This window comes from Capsicum annuum, chromosome 6, assembly GCF_002878395.1.
Source record: "Capsicum annuum cultivar UCD-10X-F1 chromosome 6, UCD10Xv1.1, whole genome shotgun sequence".
Taxonomy (NCBI): domain Eukaryota; kingdom Viridiplantae; phylum Streptophyta; class Magnoliopsida; order Solanales; family Solanaceae; genus Capsicum; species Capsicum annuum.
Window position 1 is genome coordinate 129,583,019 of NC_061116.1, and position 14,324 is coordinate 129,597,342.

General features: G+C 33.8%; 1 protein-coding gene across 2 annotated transcripts; it reads left to right on the forward strand.

The window, feature by feature from the left end:
- The first annotated feature begins 261 nt into the window (after nucleotides 1-261).
- LOC107875017 (putative two-component response regulator ARR13) lies at nucleotides 262-2,536 on the forward strand. Of its 2 annotated transcripts, none has more exons than XM_016721681.2 (5): nucleotides 262-833; nucleotides 1,067-1,143; nucleotides 1,250-1,286; nucleotides 1,408-1,519; nucleotides 1,649-2,536. In XM_016721681.2, the coding sequence occupies exons 1-5, from the start codon at nucleotides 545-547 to the stop codon at nucleotides 2,268-2,270; spliced, it is 1,137 nt and encodes a 378-aa protein (XP_016577167.1). In that variant the 5' UTR covers nucleotides 262-544; the 3' UTR covers nucleotides 2,271-2,536. The 2 variants fall into 2 exon arrangements, with proteins under 2 accessions (XP_016577167.1, XP_016577168.1); XM_016721682.2 differs by having other exon boundaries at nucleotides 265-833; nucleotides 1,411-1,519.
- Nucleotides 2,537-14,324: the final 11,788 nt, after the last annotated feature.

Below are 14,324 nucleotides of genomic sequence, written 5' to 3' on the forward strand. Positions count from 1 at the left end.
GCAAATTAAAATGAAGGAGTGGCAGTAATTCCAGTTTTTCTACAAAAATATGACGATAAAGATATATATAACATCTTGTTGAGCTTTGGATACGCATGCAACTTGGTATGTTATATAGGTCATTATTATCCTTTAAATGTGCCATTTACCTACTTCAATTGGCTAGAATTTATCATCTACGATTCTGTATGTATACACATAAACATAAGAGACACATACACATAAACATGCAGGAATTTATCACCACACATGTACATGTACTTTACGATATCATCCATGCAAATCACGCATGATTAAAAATAGTCCACAAATGGAGAGAGAATGTTGTTTATATGCCCGTTGAAGAAAGTTCATTCCTAACTCTAGCCACTTCTTCTCTTTTTGCTACAAGGAGAAACTCTTCTTAAAAACAAGTAACAAGTCTTCATTTTCCAATACTATTTTCTAAGCAAAAGCAAAAGCAGGCACTGTTCAAAATCATCTTGAACATCCTTCTAATGATTTTCAATATTTTGTGAAGGGCCACAATTAGTTTTTTTTTTTGATGGAAGGAGGAAGCAGTAGTACAGAAGAATCAAAATTGAGCCCCAAAAACCAAATTGAATTCGGAGAAGAGGAAGAGGGGGAGGACGATCTCGAGACCGAAGAAAAAAGCAAAGCTCAAGGTACAACAAGAACCAGCTCTAGTAACAGCACTGTGGAAGAGAACGGAAAAAAGACCAATTCAGGAAGTGTACGGCAGTATGTACGTTCCAAAACTCCGAGGCTACGGTGGACGCCTGAGCTCCATCTTCGCTTTGCTCATGCTGTTGAAAGATTAGGAGGCCAAGATAGTAAGTATAGATGAATTGAGATTTTATTCGAAGAGAAGCATCTCATATTTAGTATGTGAACTTTATTTTTTATATAAATAATAGAATCGATTTTAGTTTAAACAAAGAATTGAGTGTATAGCTATTGATCAAATATTTGTTCACTACAATAGTCCGACAGATCCTTTGAAAAACTGATAATAGTGTAATTTTCAGGGTTCTAAGAACTTTATTTGATTTTCTTTTATTTGTAGGAGCTACACCAAAATTGGTTCTTCAATTAATGAACATTAAAGGCCTCAGCATAGCGCATGTCAAGAGCCATCTTCAGGTATAGAAATATTTTTTCAAATTTACATATTAATTCTTGGTCGCAATTGCAGCTTATTTTGCTTAGCAAACTAATTTCTATTTTCTATCTTTGGAAACTATTTTAGATGTACAGAAGCAAGAAAACTGATGACCCCAGTCAAAGTAAGTTCATTTATTTTATTTTGTTCTCATTATTTAGCTACATTGTGCCAAAGCTAGGGTTTCTGAAATAGTTCTTGGTGATGATCATGTTTTAATTGACAAATTAAAATTTTATATGCAGCAGTTTCTACGGACGGAAGAACCTTACTTGAGAACGGAGATCATCATATTTTCAATCTCACCCAACTTCCTAGGCTACAAGGGTATAACCAAACTTCTAGTTCAAGCTTAAGGTAACAAATCAATGTTCTATATAATTTATCCAATTATACGACAGTAGTTAATCTGGAATATACATTACAAGAAAAATTTCATTTGCCTGATATTTTTTCCCATATCCTCTTTGTATGATTATATTCCAGGTATGAGAATGCTTTATGGAGTCGTCAACCTAATTCTATGTACAATTCTTATAACGTGAATATTGGAGGTGGCTCCCGTACAAGTACAAGACATGGGTTTGCAAGCCACATCAATGGATTCTCATCAGATGGACAATTATTTCCATGGAATAAACCCATTGATACTGAGAAAAACCAAAACCGGCCTCAATTCCTTCAAAATCAAAGATTTTGGCCGACTCAAATTGGAATAAGCTCCGCAAAACAGAATCTCCTAATGACATTACAATTCAATAGAAATACAGTTGAGACAGCCACACAATTCAACAGGAGAGAGCAAGAAATGATGACACAAGTGCGGGCTAATATATCTCTTTCTTCTTCAAGGGGAAAAGGATGGACGAGTGAGGAGGTTGCAGGAACAATAACAAGCACATCCAATAAAAGAAAGATTCACGATTCAGAAATCAACCTTGATTTGAACCTTTCACTGAAAGCAACAAGAGAGGATCATGATGATCATTTGAAAAGATTAAAAGCTGAACAAGTTGGGGATCTTCTTTCTCTTTCTTTGTACTCATCAAGTACCAATGATCAGGAAAATAATGGAAAGAAGGCAAATACCCTAGATCTGACTCTTTGAATGGAGACAATATTCATTATTCTGAGTGAGATTTTGAGGTACTTGTTTGATTAAATAGTAGTAGCATCCTATGCAGCAGATTTTTGTCCTATGTATATGCTAGAGCTACCACTGTGCAAAAGGTTTGTTGTTCCCAATATGTATGAATATATCATTGGGGAAACCTAGGCAATGATATATTAGTTTTATTTTCTGAATTTTTACTCTACAACATTGTTGGGTAATGGGAATAAACGAAAAATAAATTAAATCCACCTAATTTTCTTAGAAAACTAGTTAGCTTTAGTTGTCAGTTAGCATTGCAAATAATTATATAGAGATACTTTGATTTTATTTTGTCATTCTTCCGGGAATCTCCTTGGTGACCCAGTTGAATGCATGTGTATATATGTCAGTGCACAATGGACTTAGGAATTAATTATAAATTCGTTCAATTTTCATTTTATTTTATACAATATTCTGGATAGAAGAGAAAGCAAGAGTTAAACATGTAAATGGACGACATACATACATGGCTCTCTACTGTGAAAAATATTTTTTGAAGTAATGAAGATGTCTTCATCAAAGTCCGCCAGTTTTAGAAATAATGCTGATAAATGGATATATTTTTGGTATATTTTACTCGTGAAGTATTGCTGTTGTTAGTTGAAAATCCAAAATACTTGATGTAATATATGTTGCCTCTCCAATAACAATGAGGCATATTTAGTTCTTTTAGATAGGAGACTCATTTTAATGTTAATTCACCACAGCTGTATCGTGCTTTCTTTATACTTAACGGCATGAGTCAAAGGTTAGTTTATTAATTTTGAAACAGATCTATCATTAGGATAGAAGTATAAGCTGATCAAATTCACTTCATGTATATTTGTAACACAAGCATGTTATCTCCAAAAAAAAAAAAAAAGGACATGCTATCTCCTAGATAGAGATTAGAACCAGAAGGAGTTATCTCCTTCATGTGACTAGCTAAATACTTGTGAACTTTCTCATTTCTCAAACGCTCCAACGTTGGATTGTACGAGTCCACCAAGAGTCAAGAGATCAGGTCCCTTGACAAACAAATCCAGTAACTAAATAAGATATGAAGCAAAGTGCGGAAAGATAAATAACTAACACACAAAGTTTACGTGGAAACCTCCTTACTCACGCGAGAAAAAACCATGACCTACTAAGTAGGATTTTCCAACACTCCACTATCTTCAAGCAACTTGGGATTACAGACCTGAGTAAGCACAAAGGATTAAATTCTTAATCCTATCCACGTTGTAAGACCTCCATTACAAGACCAATGCAACAACTCACCTGCTCCCACACATTGTAATAACCCTCTAGGTCATTTCATTGATTTGCGAGCATTTTCGGCTGTAATATCCCGTAAGGTTCTAGATACATTTTGAGCTACTAAATGCATGTTTAAAGGGGACCAAGACATTAAATCACACTCAGTACAAGAGACTTAGCAATTTTTAAGATCCCAAGATTTTGAGGATTTAGTTTTTGGCCTTTCCGAGCTCAAAATATTGATTTTTAAGTTGAAATATGTTTAGGGATGTTAAAAGGGTCATCTGGGAGAGTTTCAGGGTTCTCGAAAAAGGTTCGGGGTGATTTTGGATCTCATAGGTAGTAAGCCTCCGTGATAACACGCATTAGGGCCCGTTTAGGGTGTAACACTAGACGCATAGTTCCCTTGGGTGAATTATGACGGTAAAGCTACACAACCTAGGTTAAAGGTTTTAAATGCATGCTAAACCTGGTTCTATTTCTCGGCATGATATATATGTATGTATGTGATTGCATATGGTTATTTACTTTGATTTTGAATAATGACATTAATTTATCCTTAATCCTGAATACATGCTAGTGCTAACCTGCTAACTTGTCTTCGAGCGCTGTATCCCCACATGATGTAAGAAATGGTCATACTCCTCCTCCTGCTCAGTGATCTTGGATTTAGGAATGGCTTTGTGTTGGACTAAAGTGGTGATCTTCCATATTTTTGAAGGCTCCATTTCATTTTATGGACTTCTTTTTATACTTTTGTTTCTTTCTTGGACTTTGGTTTTGGCTATAGTCGAGGGCATGTCCTAATCGGATGTTGTTAGATTTCAGCTTGAGGCTTTGTATGACTACTATAGGCATGAACGGTGTCAGTATTGGTGTTATCCTTAGCATTGGTATTGGTATTGGTATTGGGGCTGACACCGTTCAGATGCTTGGTTTGAATTTTGGATAGTTATGGTTATGAAATTTATTAAATGCCTTTCAATTATAATTATTCTATCTTGTTGTATATTCAGAATTCATCCGACATAGGGTACATGGCGGTTATGGTTAGTATTGGGGGCAGTATCCGGTCCAGGTCATACTCGAGATACCTGACACGACTAGGCCTTGTTTCAGATCATATCAGGTAGTCAGGCTCAAGCAATCCTCAATGAAGCTCATTCCATAGTAAGGCTCTAATACTTCCTTCTCATGGACTACATAAACTATCAATTCAAACAAGTGGACCTATTCTTTATATTTCATAAATTCAACTAATTGAAACATCCCTTGATTCTCAAAGACTTCAGTGTTAAACACCCCCTACAAAAGTCTTTGTGTCCTCAAAATCTTGAACCTCTTTTTCTTAGTGAGAATTTTTCAACCATTATCACCTTTAATCTCTTATAAAGAGTAGCCATTACCTTCACAAACTTAAACCACTTGTGCTAAATTGGTAGAGTAAGCTTCAAGACCAGGTACATCTGAGATATAGACCTGCTTCCTATTTACAACAAGAACCTTTTTCCTAGACATTTTCTATGTCTTTTATTTAACAGAGTTATTTTTACCGCACTTGCTCCTTCTCTTTATTTATTGTTGCAACTGCAACATTAGAGTCAATATCATATTTCTTTTCTTCATCCTCCAAATCACCACCTCTTCCATAGGAGAAATGGCCTTATTAATCACTGAGGTCTTGCTCATTCTTTATTTTTAAGTCCTTGCAAAACTGTCCGCCTTTATAGCATCACCCTTGAATTTCTTAAAGCCCTCGAGTACCATAACTTCTTACAACTTTTTTAGGAATATTAATATTTTCTTTCCAATTTGAGCCTCTTTGTTCAATTCATTTCTAGATAAGTAAATCAGTATCAGAGTGCATCCTCCTTATCCTCCATAGGAGGTAGAACAAGTTCCTTTTAATGGTTCCTGGACTTAGGAGTTATATCATAGGTTGGCCTTAGTGAACGACTGATTACACGGTCACTTGAGATTCACTTTAATTTCTTTCTTTTTTCCATTTTAGTAAGACTCTATATAACCATATCAACCCCTATAACTATAATATTTCATGGGTTTCCTCTCTCTTGACACGACCCAAAACCGGGCCTTATTGTGTGGGCATCTCAAGCCCAATAAGGACTAGAGATCACCCCGTTAACCCAACCTAACCATCATATGAATCCACAAGTATCGGATGAAGTCCTAACATATAATAATATAGTGGAAACAAAACTAACAATATAACTTAAGATTGTCAAATCATTCCATTCATGCCAACATATGACATCCAAACTACCCGAGTCCACAGTAATCCACAAGCTCTAACAATCCCATGTCTGTAATATATCGGGACATGCCTCCGACAATAGCCAAAAACTAAGTGTAATAAAAGTATATGATATAAGATAGAAAGAATATGAAATGTATGCCTTCAGAAGTATGGAAGCTCACTACTTTAAATTCAAAGCATGATCTGCTCGAACATCTGGTTACTGCCTATGAACAGAAGAAGAAACTTTGGCCCGTATATCGCGTGGGGACACAATGTTTGGAGATGATTAGCGGTTAGAGTGCTAGCATATAACTCAATCATAAGGATAAAATAATGCCATTATTCAAAACCAAGTCATACAATCATAAGCAATCATATTTATTTACATATCGATATGTAGGCATATAGATACATCAAGCATAAAAAACATCACAAGGACTTAGCATGCATTTCAAAGAACTCCATCATGAACCTTGACGTGGATGACTCTAACCTTCCACTCGCTTAGGTTATATTAAGAAAGATGACTCTAACCTCAAGCTTTCTTGTTAAGAAAGTGGACTCTAACCATAAGTCATTTGTTGGACAAATGGACTCTAACCACAAGCCAGTATATTAGACAAGTGGACTCTAACCACAAGCCATCTTATTAAGGATATGGACTCTAAACACAAACCATGTTATTATGCAAGTGGACTCTAACAATAAGCCATCATGTCCATTACTAGTCTACATTAGGACTTTAGCCCTTTATCCATGCATTCACATCCACACCATTCATATTTGGGGACTCTAACCCACTTAGCCAATTCAAGCTATCAAGTCTATAATTCATCACTCTACATGACCACAGGATCTTTATAAACCATTTATCAACCAATCACTTTAATAGGTCAATACCTTAGTCTCAACTACCATTGAAGTTAAATTGTGGTCGTCAAGAGCTTTATCAAACCATTCATTAGGATTCTTATACCAAGCTTTAGTTCAAACACTATTTAATTTCATGATTAGGGACTCAAACCCCCTTTTAACTAAACAAACCACCAAGGTTACCAATTAATTCATTGTATGGAAAACAAGGCCTATTATAAGATCATTTACTAATCATTATTACTCATTAAGCTATTTCCTTAGTTCAAATCATCATCAATATGTAACTAGTTATTTCTAGTAGACATTTCCATAAATACCTTAAGGGAAAAACTTGCCAAGACCAAAATCAAGGTAGAAATCAGCAACTTTAAGGTTACTCATGACCTATTCATTAAACCACAACCATCAAGAACCCATATGTGCAAACCATAACCAAAATAAATATAAGCATAAGTTAAATAAGAGTAAACTTTACCCATAACTATACATCAAAACCATTAACATTTGTTTCAAAAAACACCTTTAAAGATTCATAAATAATGTTTAAATAATATGATATTTGGGAATAACAATGAGGGAAGATTCATGGACCTCAAGTCTCTAGATAGCCTTTTTGATAAACCCTAGCCCCAATCTTATTTGAGAAATTGAGAGAGAATTTAAAAGTGTTTGGAAATGTTTTTAGTATTTTATATGTGAAGAATGAAGTTGTAAATAAGGTTATAAGTCATGGGTCATAAGGGTTTAGGGGTGGGAAAAGTCTAAAATGATCTCAGCTTAAAAGCTGAAATTTGACCCAGGAGGGTACGACTCACCCTACATAATCGTACCATATGGTATGAGTGGTACCCTAACTCATACCCTAAACCCCTCCTTAGACCCCCTTACTAATCAACATATGACTATATATGCATGAATCATACCCTAGGGTACGAGTGGTACCATACAAATCATACCCAAGATATTGTCCATTAGATCAAGCTTAACACATCATACGACTTGACATCTTACGACTAGTACCCTATCATACGACTTGGGAGAGGTTAAATCGTACCTTGGGCAAAATGTAACCCTTACTACACTACCTAATATACGAGTGGGAGGACACTAAATCATATCTTAGGGTATAACTAGTACCATAAGTCATACCTTGCCTAGAAACTTCAACTAAGGGAATTTTTCTAGGGGGTTCAAAAAAGAGGTGTTTCACTCATCTAGTAAATTTTCATTGAATATTAGGTCAACGACTAGAAGAGAATCAAAGGGTTTGTTATAACCTGGTCTGCCAGAAGCTTCATTATTCACTTGGGTTTGAATGGGACCATGTTTAGTATCAAGAGTTATTTTTAAAGTGGCTCAGAAATACTAGATACTAAAGACAATGGATTTTTAGCCAAAATGGAAGTCACTTAGGGAGATAATATAAAAAAAGTGATGTTTATTTCAGGAGTTAAGGAGACAAGGGAGGTAATCTTTTTAGGGGTAGGTGTAGATGAAATGGGAGTTTTGGATAAAGGATTCTCGAAGTTAGTGGACATACCATTTAGAGGAGTTTCCATTATGAAACCCTAATCTTTGATAAGTGATTTTGAGGGCAATGAAAGTTGAGACATTTTAAGACTTTTGGATAAGAATAATGAGTAAAAACCATATAGATTTAGAGAATATAGAATTGATGTAGGAGAAAGAGGTTCGATATCTCGGGAATATGAAGAATTAAGAGTTATGAAGGGTATTTAAAGTTTAGGGGAGATGAAATTTGTGAATAAAGGGGACTAGACATGCCTAGTCCCAATTGGACATATCTTTTGGTTTATTAAATGATATGAAAACAAGTTAGAGAGGAGGGAAGAGACATATGGAATTTTTCAATAGTTCTTCAACATATTTTAAAAAAGTAGTATTTTTTATTCTTACCTTTCAGGGGAGACTTGGTCCCTTCCTCGACCTTCTAAATGATATTTTCCTTTAACCAATCTCATCTAGGTCATGATATGTGTATACCTATAAAATTTAAGAGAATGAATTAGACCTAAATAAGCATATTACCAAGAATACATGTTCCTTAATCATAACCAATTTCGAGAGTTATGAGATCAACAAAGGTATTTCAATTCAACTTAATTAATCATAGCCTTAGCTTGTTCTTCTAAAAATGGCCCCTATTGAGAGACTTTATAAAAATGTTAGCCACTTGATCTTCAGTCTTGAACTTTATGCAAATGGTCCCCTTTTTTATATTGTCTATTTGGAAATGAAGACTCACATCAATATGCTTGGTCATCTTATGTTGCGCATGTTTTTTCGCTATGTTAAAAGCACTAGTGTTGTCATATGGAAATATTATAGTATAAAGAGCTATCCCAAATTCCAATAGATACTTATTAAATAGTAGGAGTTGAGCACAACATATGGCAATATCCATATATTCAGTTTCTACAGTAGAAAGTGATACTGAGTTTTCCTTCATTATTCCCTTGGAGTTCATGAATGATCTCATAAAATGAGTCATTACATAAGTGATTTTCTTAACTACCAGGAACCATATATAATCTACATTAGCATAAAAAATTATATCAAATGAATCACCATATAGTTAGAATAACACCAGGTCCCTTATTCTTGTTAGATATCTCAGAATCCTCTTTGCAGCTTTCAAGTAAGACTCCTATGGATAGGCTTGAAATCTTGCACATATTTTCATGATGAAGATAATGTCAAGTATATAGGTATTTAAGTACATAAGAGATCCAATGATACCCTTATACATAGTTTTATTTACCATGAGACTAAGTTAATCAACATCCAACTTTGAACTCATAATAATTGGGGTATCAATGGGTTTGGCCTCATTAATATTAAATCTTTTTAGATGTTTCTTGATATAATTATCATAACTAATCACCATACAATTTAGAGTTTTCTTGATTTACAACCCTAAGAAAAATATTATCTCACCCATCATACTCATCTCATACTCATTTCTCATATGTTTTGCAAATTCTTCACACTGAGAGTCTGAGGTTTCTCCAAAAATGATGTCATCTATATAAACTTGTATAATTAATATGTTTTCCCTCAAGATTTTAAGAAGAAGGTGTTGTCAATTTTTTCTCTCTTAAAACTATTTTCAAGAGGAAATTTTGACAATTTTATACCATGCCCTAGAAGTTTGCTTCAAACCATGTAAGGCTTTATCCAACTTTAGCACATGATTAGGTTGATTAGTATCTTAAAAACTAGGTGGTTTATTGACATATACTTTTTCCTTTAAGTATCCAATTAAAAAGGTACTCTTTATGTCTATTTAAAACAACTTTAATCGATGTAGGCTAAAAATGCAATGAGAATCCTCATAGCTTCCATTCTTGCAACTGGTGAAAAAGTTTCATCATAATCAATCCCCTTTTGTTTGTTGTATCCTTGCATAAAAAACTCTCCTTATTCCTTTAGATAATGCCATGCTCATCATGACTATTTATATATATCCACCTGGTCCCTATTATAGTTTTGTCCCTAGGACTGGCGAACACGTGCCACACTTTACTTTGCTCAAATTGATGAAGTTCTTTCTACAATACTTTCACCCAGTATTGCATGTGTAAGAGCTTTCTTCATATTATTGAATTCAATGACAAATATGAATATCGGAAAAGCAACTAGGATCCTTTTCTAGTATCTAGTTTGCATATCAGAGTGCGAAGAAGCAATGAGATTATCAAGTAGATTAGACGACATATGCTTCCAATTTTATTTACTTTTGACTGTCTATGATTGATCAGTACAAGGCTCTCTTTGATTTGATCCTAAGACTTTTGATAATGTACGTCAACAACTTGCAAATGATCTTGTTTAAGACCTGGTTCTTCTACTTTATTAGTCACATTATCTTTCTACATATTTCTTGATTTGATCCTCATTACTTCTCTCATAAAAGTTGTCTTTCTAAAATTGATGAAGTTCTCTAACTCAACACCACTTTATTCTTTAGATATTTCATGTCTCCTAATTTATCAAAAATGTCATGGACACTTTCTTCAACTCACAAAGTTCTTTTCTTATAGATCCTGTAGGCTTGGCTGGTAGAAGAATAACCAAAAAATATTCCTTCATCACTTTTAGGATCAATCTTAGTAAGATCTTCTTTGTCATTATCTAAGACAAAACATTTGAACCAAAAGTCCTTAAGAAACATAGCTTGGGATTTCTTTTGTTAAATATTTCATGGATTTTTGTTGAGAACGGACCTGATTAGACAACTATTAATATAACATGTAGTTTTGATAACCTTAGCCCAAAATGTTTTTGAAAGACTAACATCAATCAACATGATTCTGGAAATATCAACAAGAGTTTTATTTTTTCCTTTTAACGACACCATCTTGCTGAGCAGCTTTGGGAGCTAAGAATTTGTGACTTATTTAATTCTTTCCACAGAACTCCTCAACCATTGCATTTTCAAATTCTATTCCCTTACCGAACTCAATCCGTATAATTTTTCTATTCAATTTTACTTGGATTTGCTTGGAATAAATCTCCAATACTTCAAAAGTTTCATCTTTTGAACTCAAGAACATGGTATAGGTGTACCTTACAAAGTCATCCATAATAAATCAAATATATGTTTTTCCTTCTATACTTTGAACCTTTACATGTCCACATAGATACATGTGAAGTAGCTCAAAAGACCTGGCAATATGATCTTGCGTTTTCTACTTTAAGGAGGACCTGGTTTGTTTTATTTGGATGCAAGCATCACAAATATTAAGGTCTACAAACTGTAGCTTGGGAACACCACTGTCCATGTCCTTTGAGACCAACTTATTTAGAAATGAAGAACATGGTTAAGCCTTTGATGTCATAGATCAACATTTTCACTTTGATCACTATATCTCTTAAGATCATCACCAGTAAAAAGGGAAAAATCAACAAAATACACATTTTTACACCTCTTTGCTATCAAAATAACTTCACCAGATTTAATGCTCATGACAGTACAACAATCAGATAGAAATTTGTCTTTATTTCCTTTATCACAAATTTGAGAAACACTATTAAGGCTATACATTAGTCCACTCACATAATACACATTTTCAATTAAGCAATTGAGAGTCTTTCTAATCTTTTCAACACCAAATATATACCCCTTTTTTATCTCCAAAAGAGACACTTCTACCTTGAAATGCCTTGAGTGAGAGAAAGCATTCAATTTTTTCAGTCATATGCTTATCCATCAACCAACTATGGTTGCTTCCACTTACTCCCATTTGCACATAACTATAATTTTTTAGTCTTAGAACCTCATTGAATTTTGAGTTCCCTATAAGAGGACAAGAAAGCAATCAAGGTCTTATTTGTCTAAGAAGGCAGACCAATTTTCTTAAATTTTAAAGACGAACCAGGTCCCTTTATTACTAGTCACTACTACTAAACATAATTTGACAGATGGTTTTAGCGTCTAACTTAGGGGTCGATAATCTATCTTGAGATGGCCATTTCTTACATAATTGTACAAAATTAATTATTAGATATTGACACATATTTATTGTGTGGATTTTAAGGTGCATTAACTTTCTGACAACCTAGCCTTTGCAATTTTTAGACCACTGACTAGTTAAATTAGCTATAATTGAGATGACATAGTCCAATTTAGATATTTGTTAAGTTCTTTCTTAAAGCGTTTCAAGTCCCTCTCTATCCATAAAGAGAGTCTTAAGATCTCAAGCCTCAATAATTTCATTGACTTTATTATCCCATGACTTTGGTAGAACTTCAAGTATCTTTCTCACTTGTTTGCTTGACTTGATCACTTCTTCTAGACAATGCTACTTATTTGTAAAATCAGTAAACTTGGTATACCTCTCTTGGATGGTCTCACTCTCTCTCATAGTAAAGGTTTCATACTGTGTACTAATCATGCCCACCTTAGCCTCATTGACCTGAATTGTTCCCTCATGAGCCATTTTCAAACATTCTTAAATCTCTTTTCCTGATACATATGTAAGGATTTTGTTTTACTCATCAGTTCCTATTCCATACATAAGCAACTTCATAGCTTTGATATTATTCTCAATATTTTTTTTACTATCTTCTTCATAATTGTTAGTCCTCATGGAAACAACATGATAGTCTCACCTTCAGTGAAAATTCCTTCATGGGAACATGTGGTTCATTGTACATAACTTCCCATACCTCACTATCTTCTACCATTATAAAGTAGTACAAGTCTTCCACCGTCCATGGAGATATCTATTAAAATGAGGGGGTATGATAGTCAATTGACCTTATTCTAGATTAAATGGAGCAATCATCAATGCATGATCCTCTCTACATGTAAATATTATAGAAATTACATTTATAATTTTTTATCTTGTAAGAGTACACCACAAGTCAAGAGACAAGGTCCCCTGATGCACAAATTTGGTAACTAAACAATATATAAAGTGTGGAAAGAAAAATACCACATAGAGTTTACATGGAAACCTCCATACTCAAAAGAGGAAAAATCATGACCAACTAAGTAGGATTTCCCAAAACTTCATTAACTTCAAGCAATTGTGATTACATAAGTAAATAATCACAATGGATTAAACTCTTAATCCTATCCACCTTGTAACAATCCTTCTGTAAGACCAATGAGTAACTCTAATGCACCCACATATCAACTAAATCTTGTTGAAACTCCTCGGTTACTCTACCAAAAAGAAACACCAAACAATAATGAGAATAAAACTTGACCAAAACAAAGGATGATTCAACTAACTCTTGTTAATATGTCTCAAACTAATAATTTAGACTACTGAAAAATCTACTATTCTTTGTAACTTAGGAGTAGATTTATAATGTAAGAATTAAAGACATAAGACCCAAGAAATACAAAAAAATTAAGCAGCCGAATGGTTTTTGTTTGTGAGATAAGCTTGATTACAAAAAGCTAGATTTTTTATATAGTTAATTTTTCTTCTTATAAGATATACCAAAACTTGGGACACATACAAATGGTCGAGGTTGAGTAAGATAGCTAGTATTTTGGTAAATAATGCAGAGCTTCATATTATATGTATCTTTATTGATTAACATTTTTCGTGATGATTAATATCATGAGGAGTTTGTTAAATCTATTGTTAAAAAACCATCATCCTCCATATTCATTGCAAGGGTCTCTGTGAGGTTGTTTCTTTCACACTCCACTAGAATGGAGAACTCCGTAATAAATCAGCTAGATCATTTTTGAAGAGACCAACCATTTCGGCTTTGTTGGTACCTCTTAAGCCACATCCATTCACTACTACAAAATACCCATATTATGAGGATAGAAAAAGGATAGATTTCATGGAATTGTTTTAACATAATCAGGGGAGATTGATGCAGTCACAATTGTTGGTTTTTGATGTGTTACTTTTTGAAAGTGAATAGACAACGCCATGTAAAACCAACTAAAATCCATACATTTTCTTTAAATCCTTTTGGATGGTATTCTAATTATTATTCTAATGTAATAATAAAAAACATTGGACATAGATGATATTTTGAATAACTTCATTTAAAAGAAAACTAGAATACCCAATATGAAGAAAAATATCAAGCGCTCTTATAAAAATGTCTGGCAGCCCTTATATTCAACTTAATGCCTC

Coding starts and splice junctions, on each gene's coding strand:
- LOC107875017 (XM_016721681.2), top strand. CDS start 545: ATGGAAGGAGGAAGCAGTAGTACAGAAGAATCAAAATTGAGCCCCAAA. Junction 834..1,066: donor AAGATTAGGAGGCCAAGATA/GTAAGTATAGAT, acceptor TTTTATTTGTAG/GAGCTACACCAAAATTGGTT. Junction 1,144..1,249: donor ATGTCAAGAGCCATCTTCAG/GTATAGAAATAT, acceptor AAACTATTTTAG/ATGTACAGAAGCAAGAAAAC.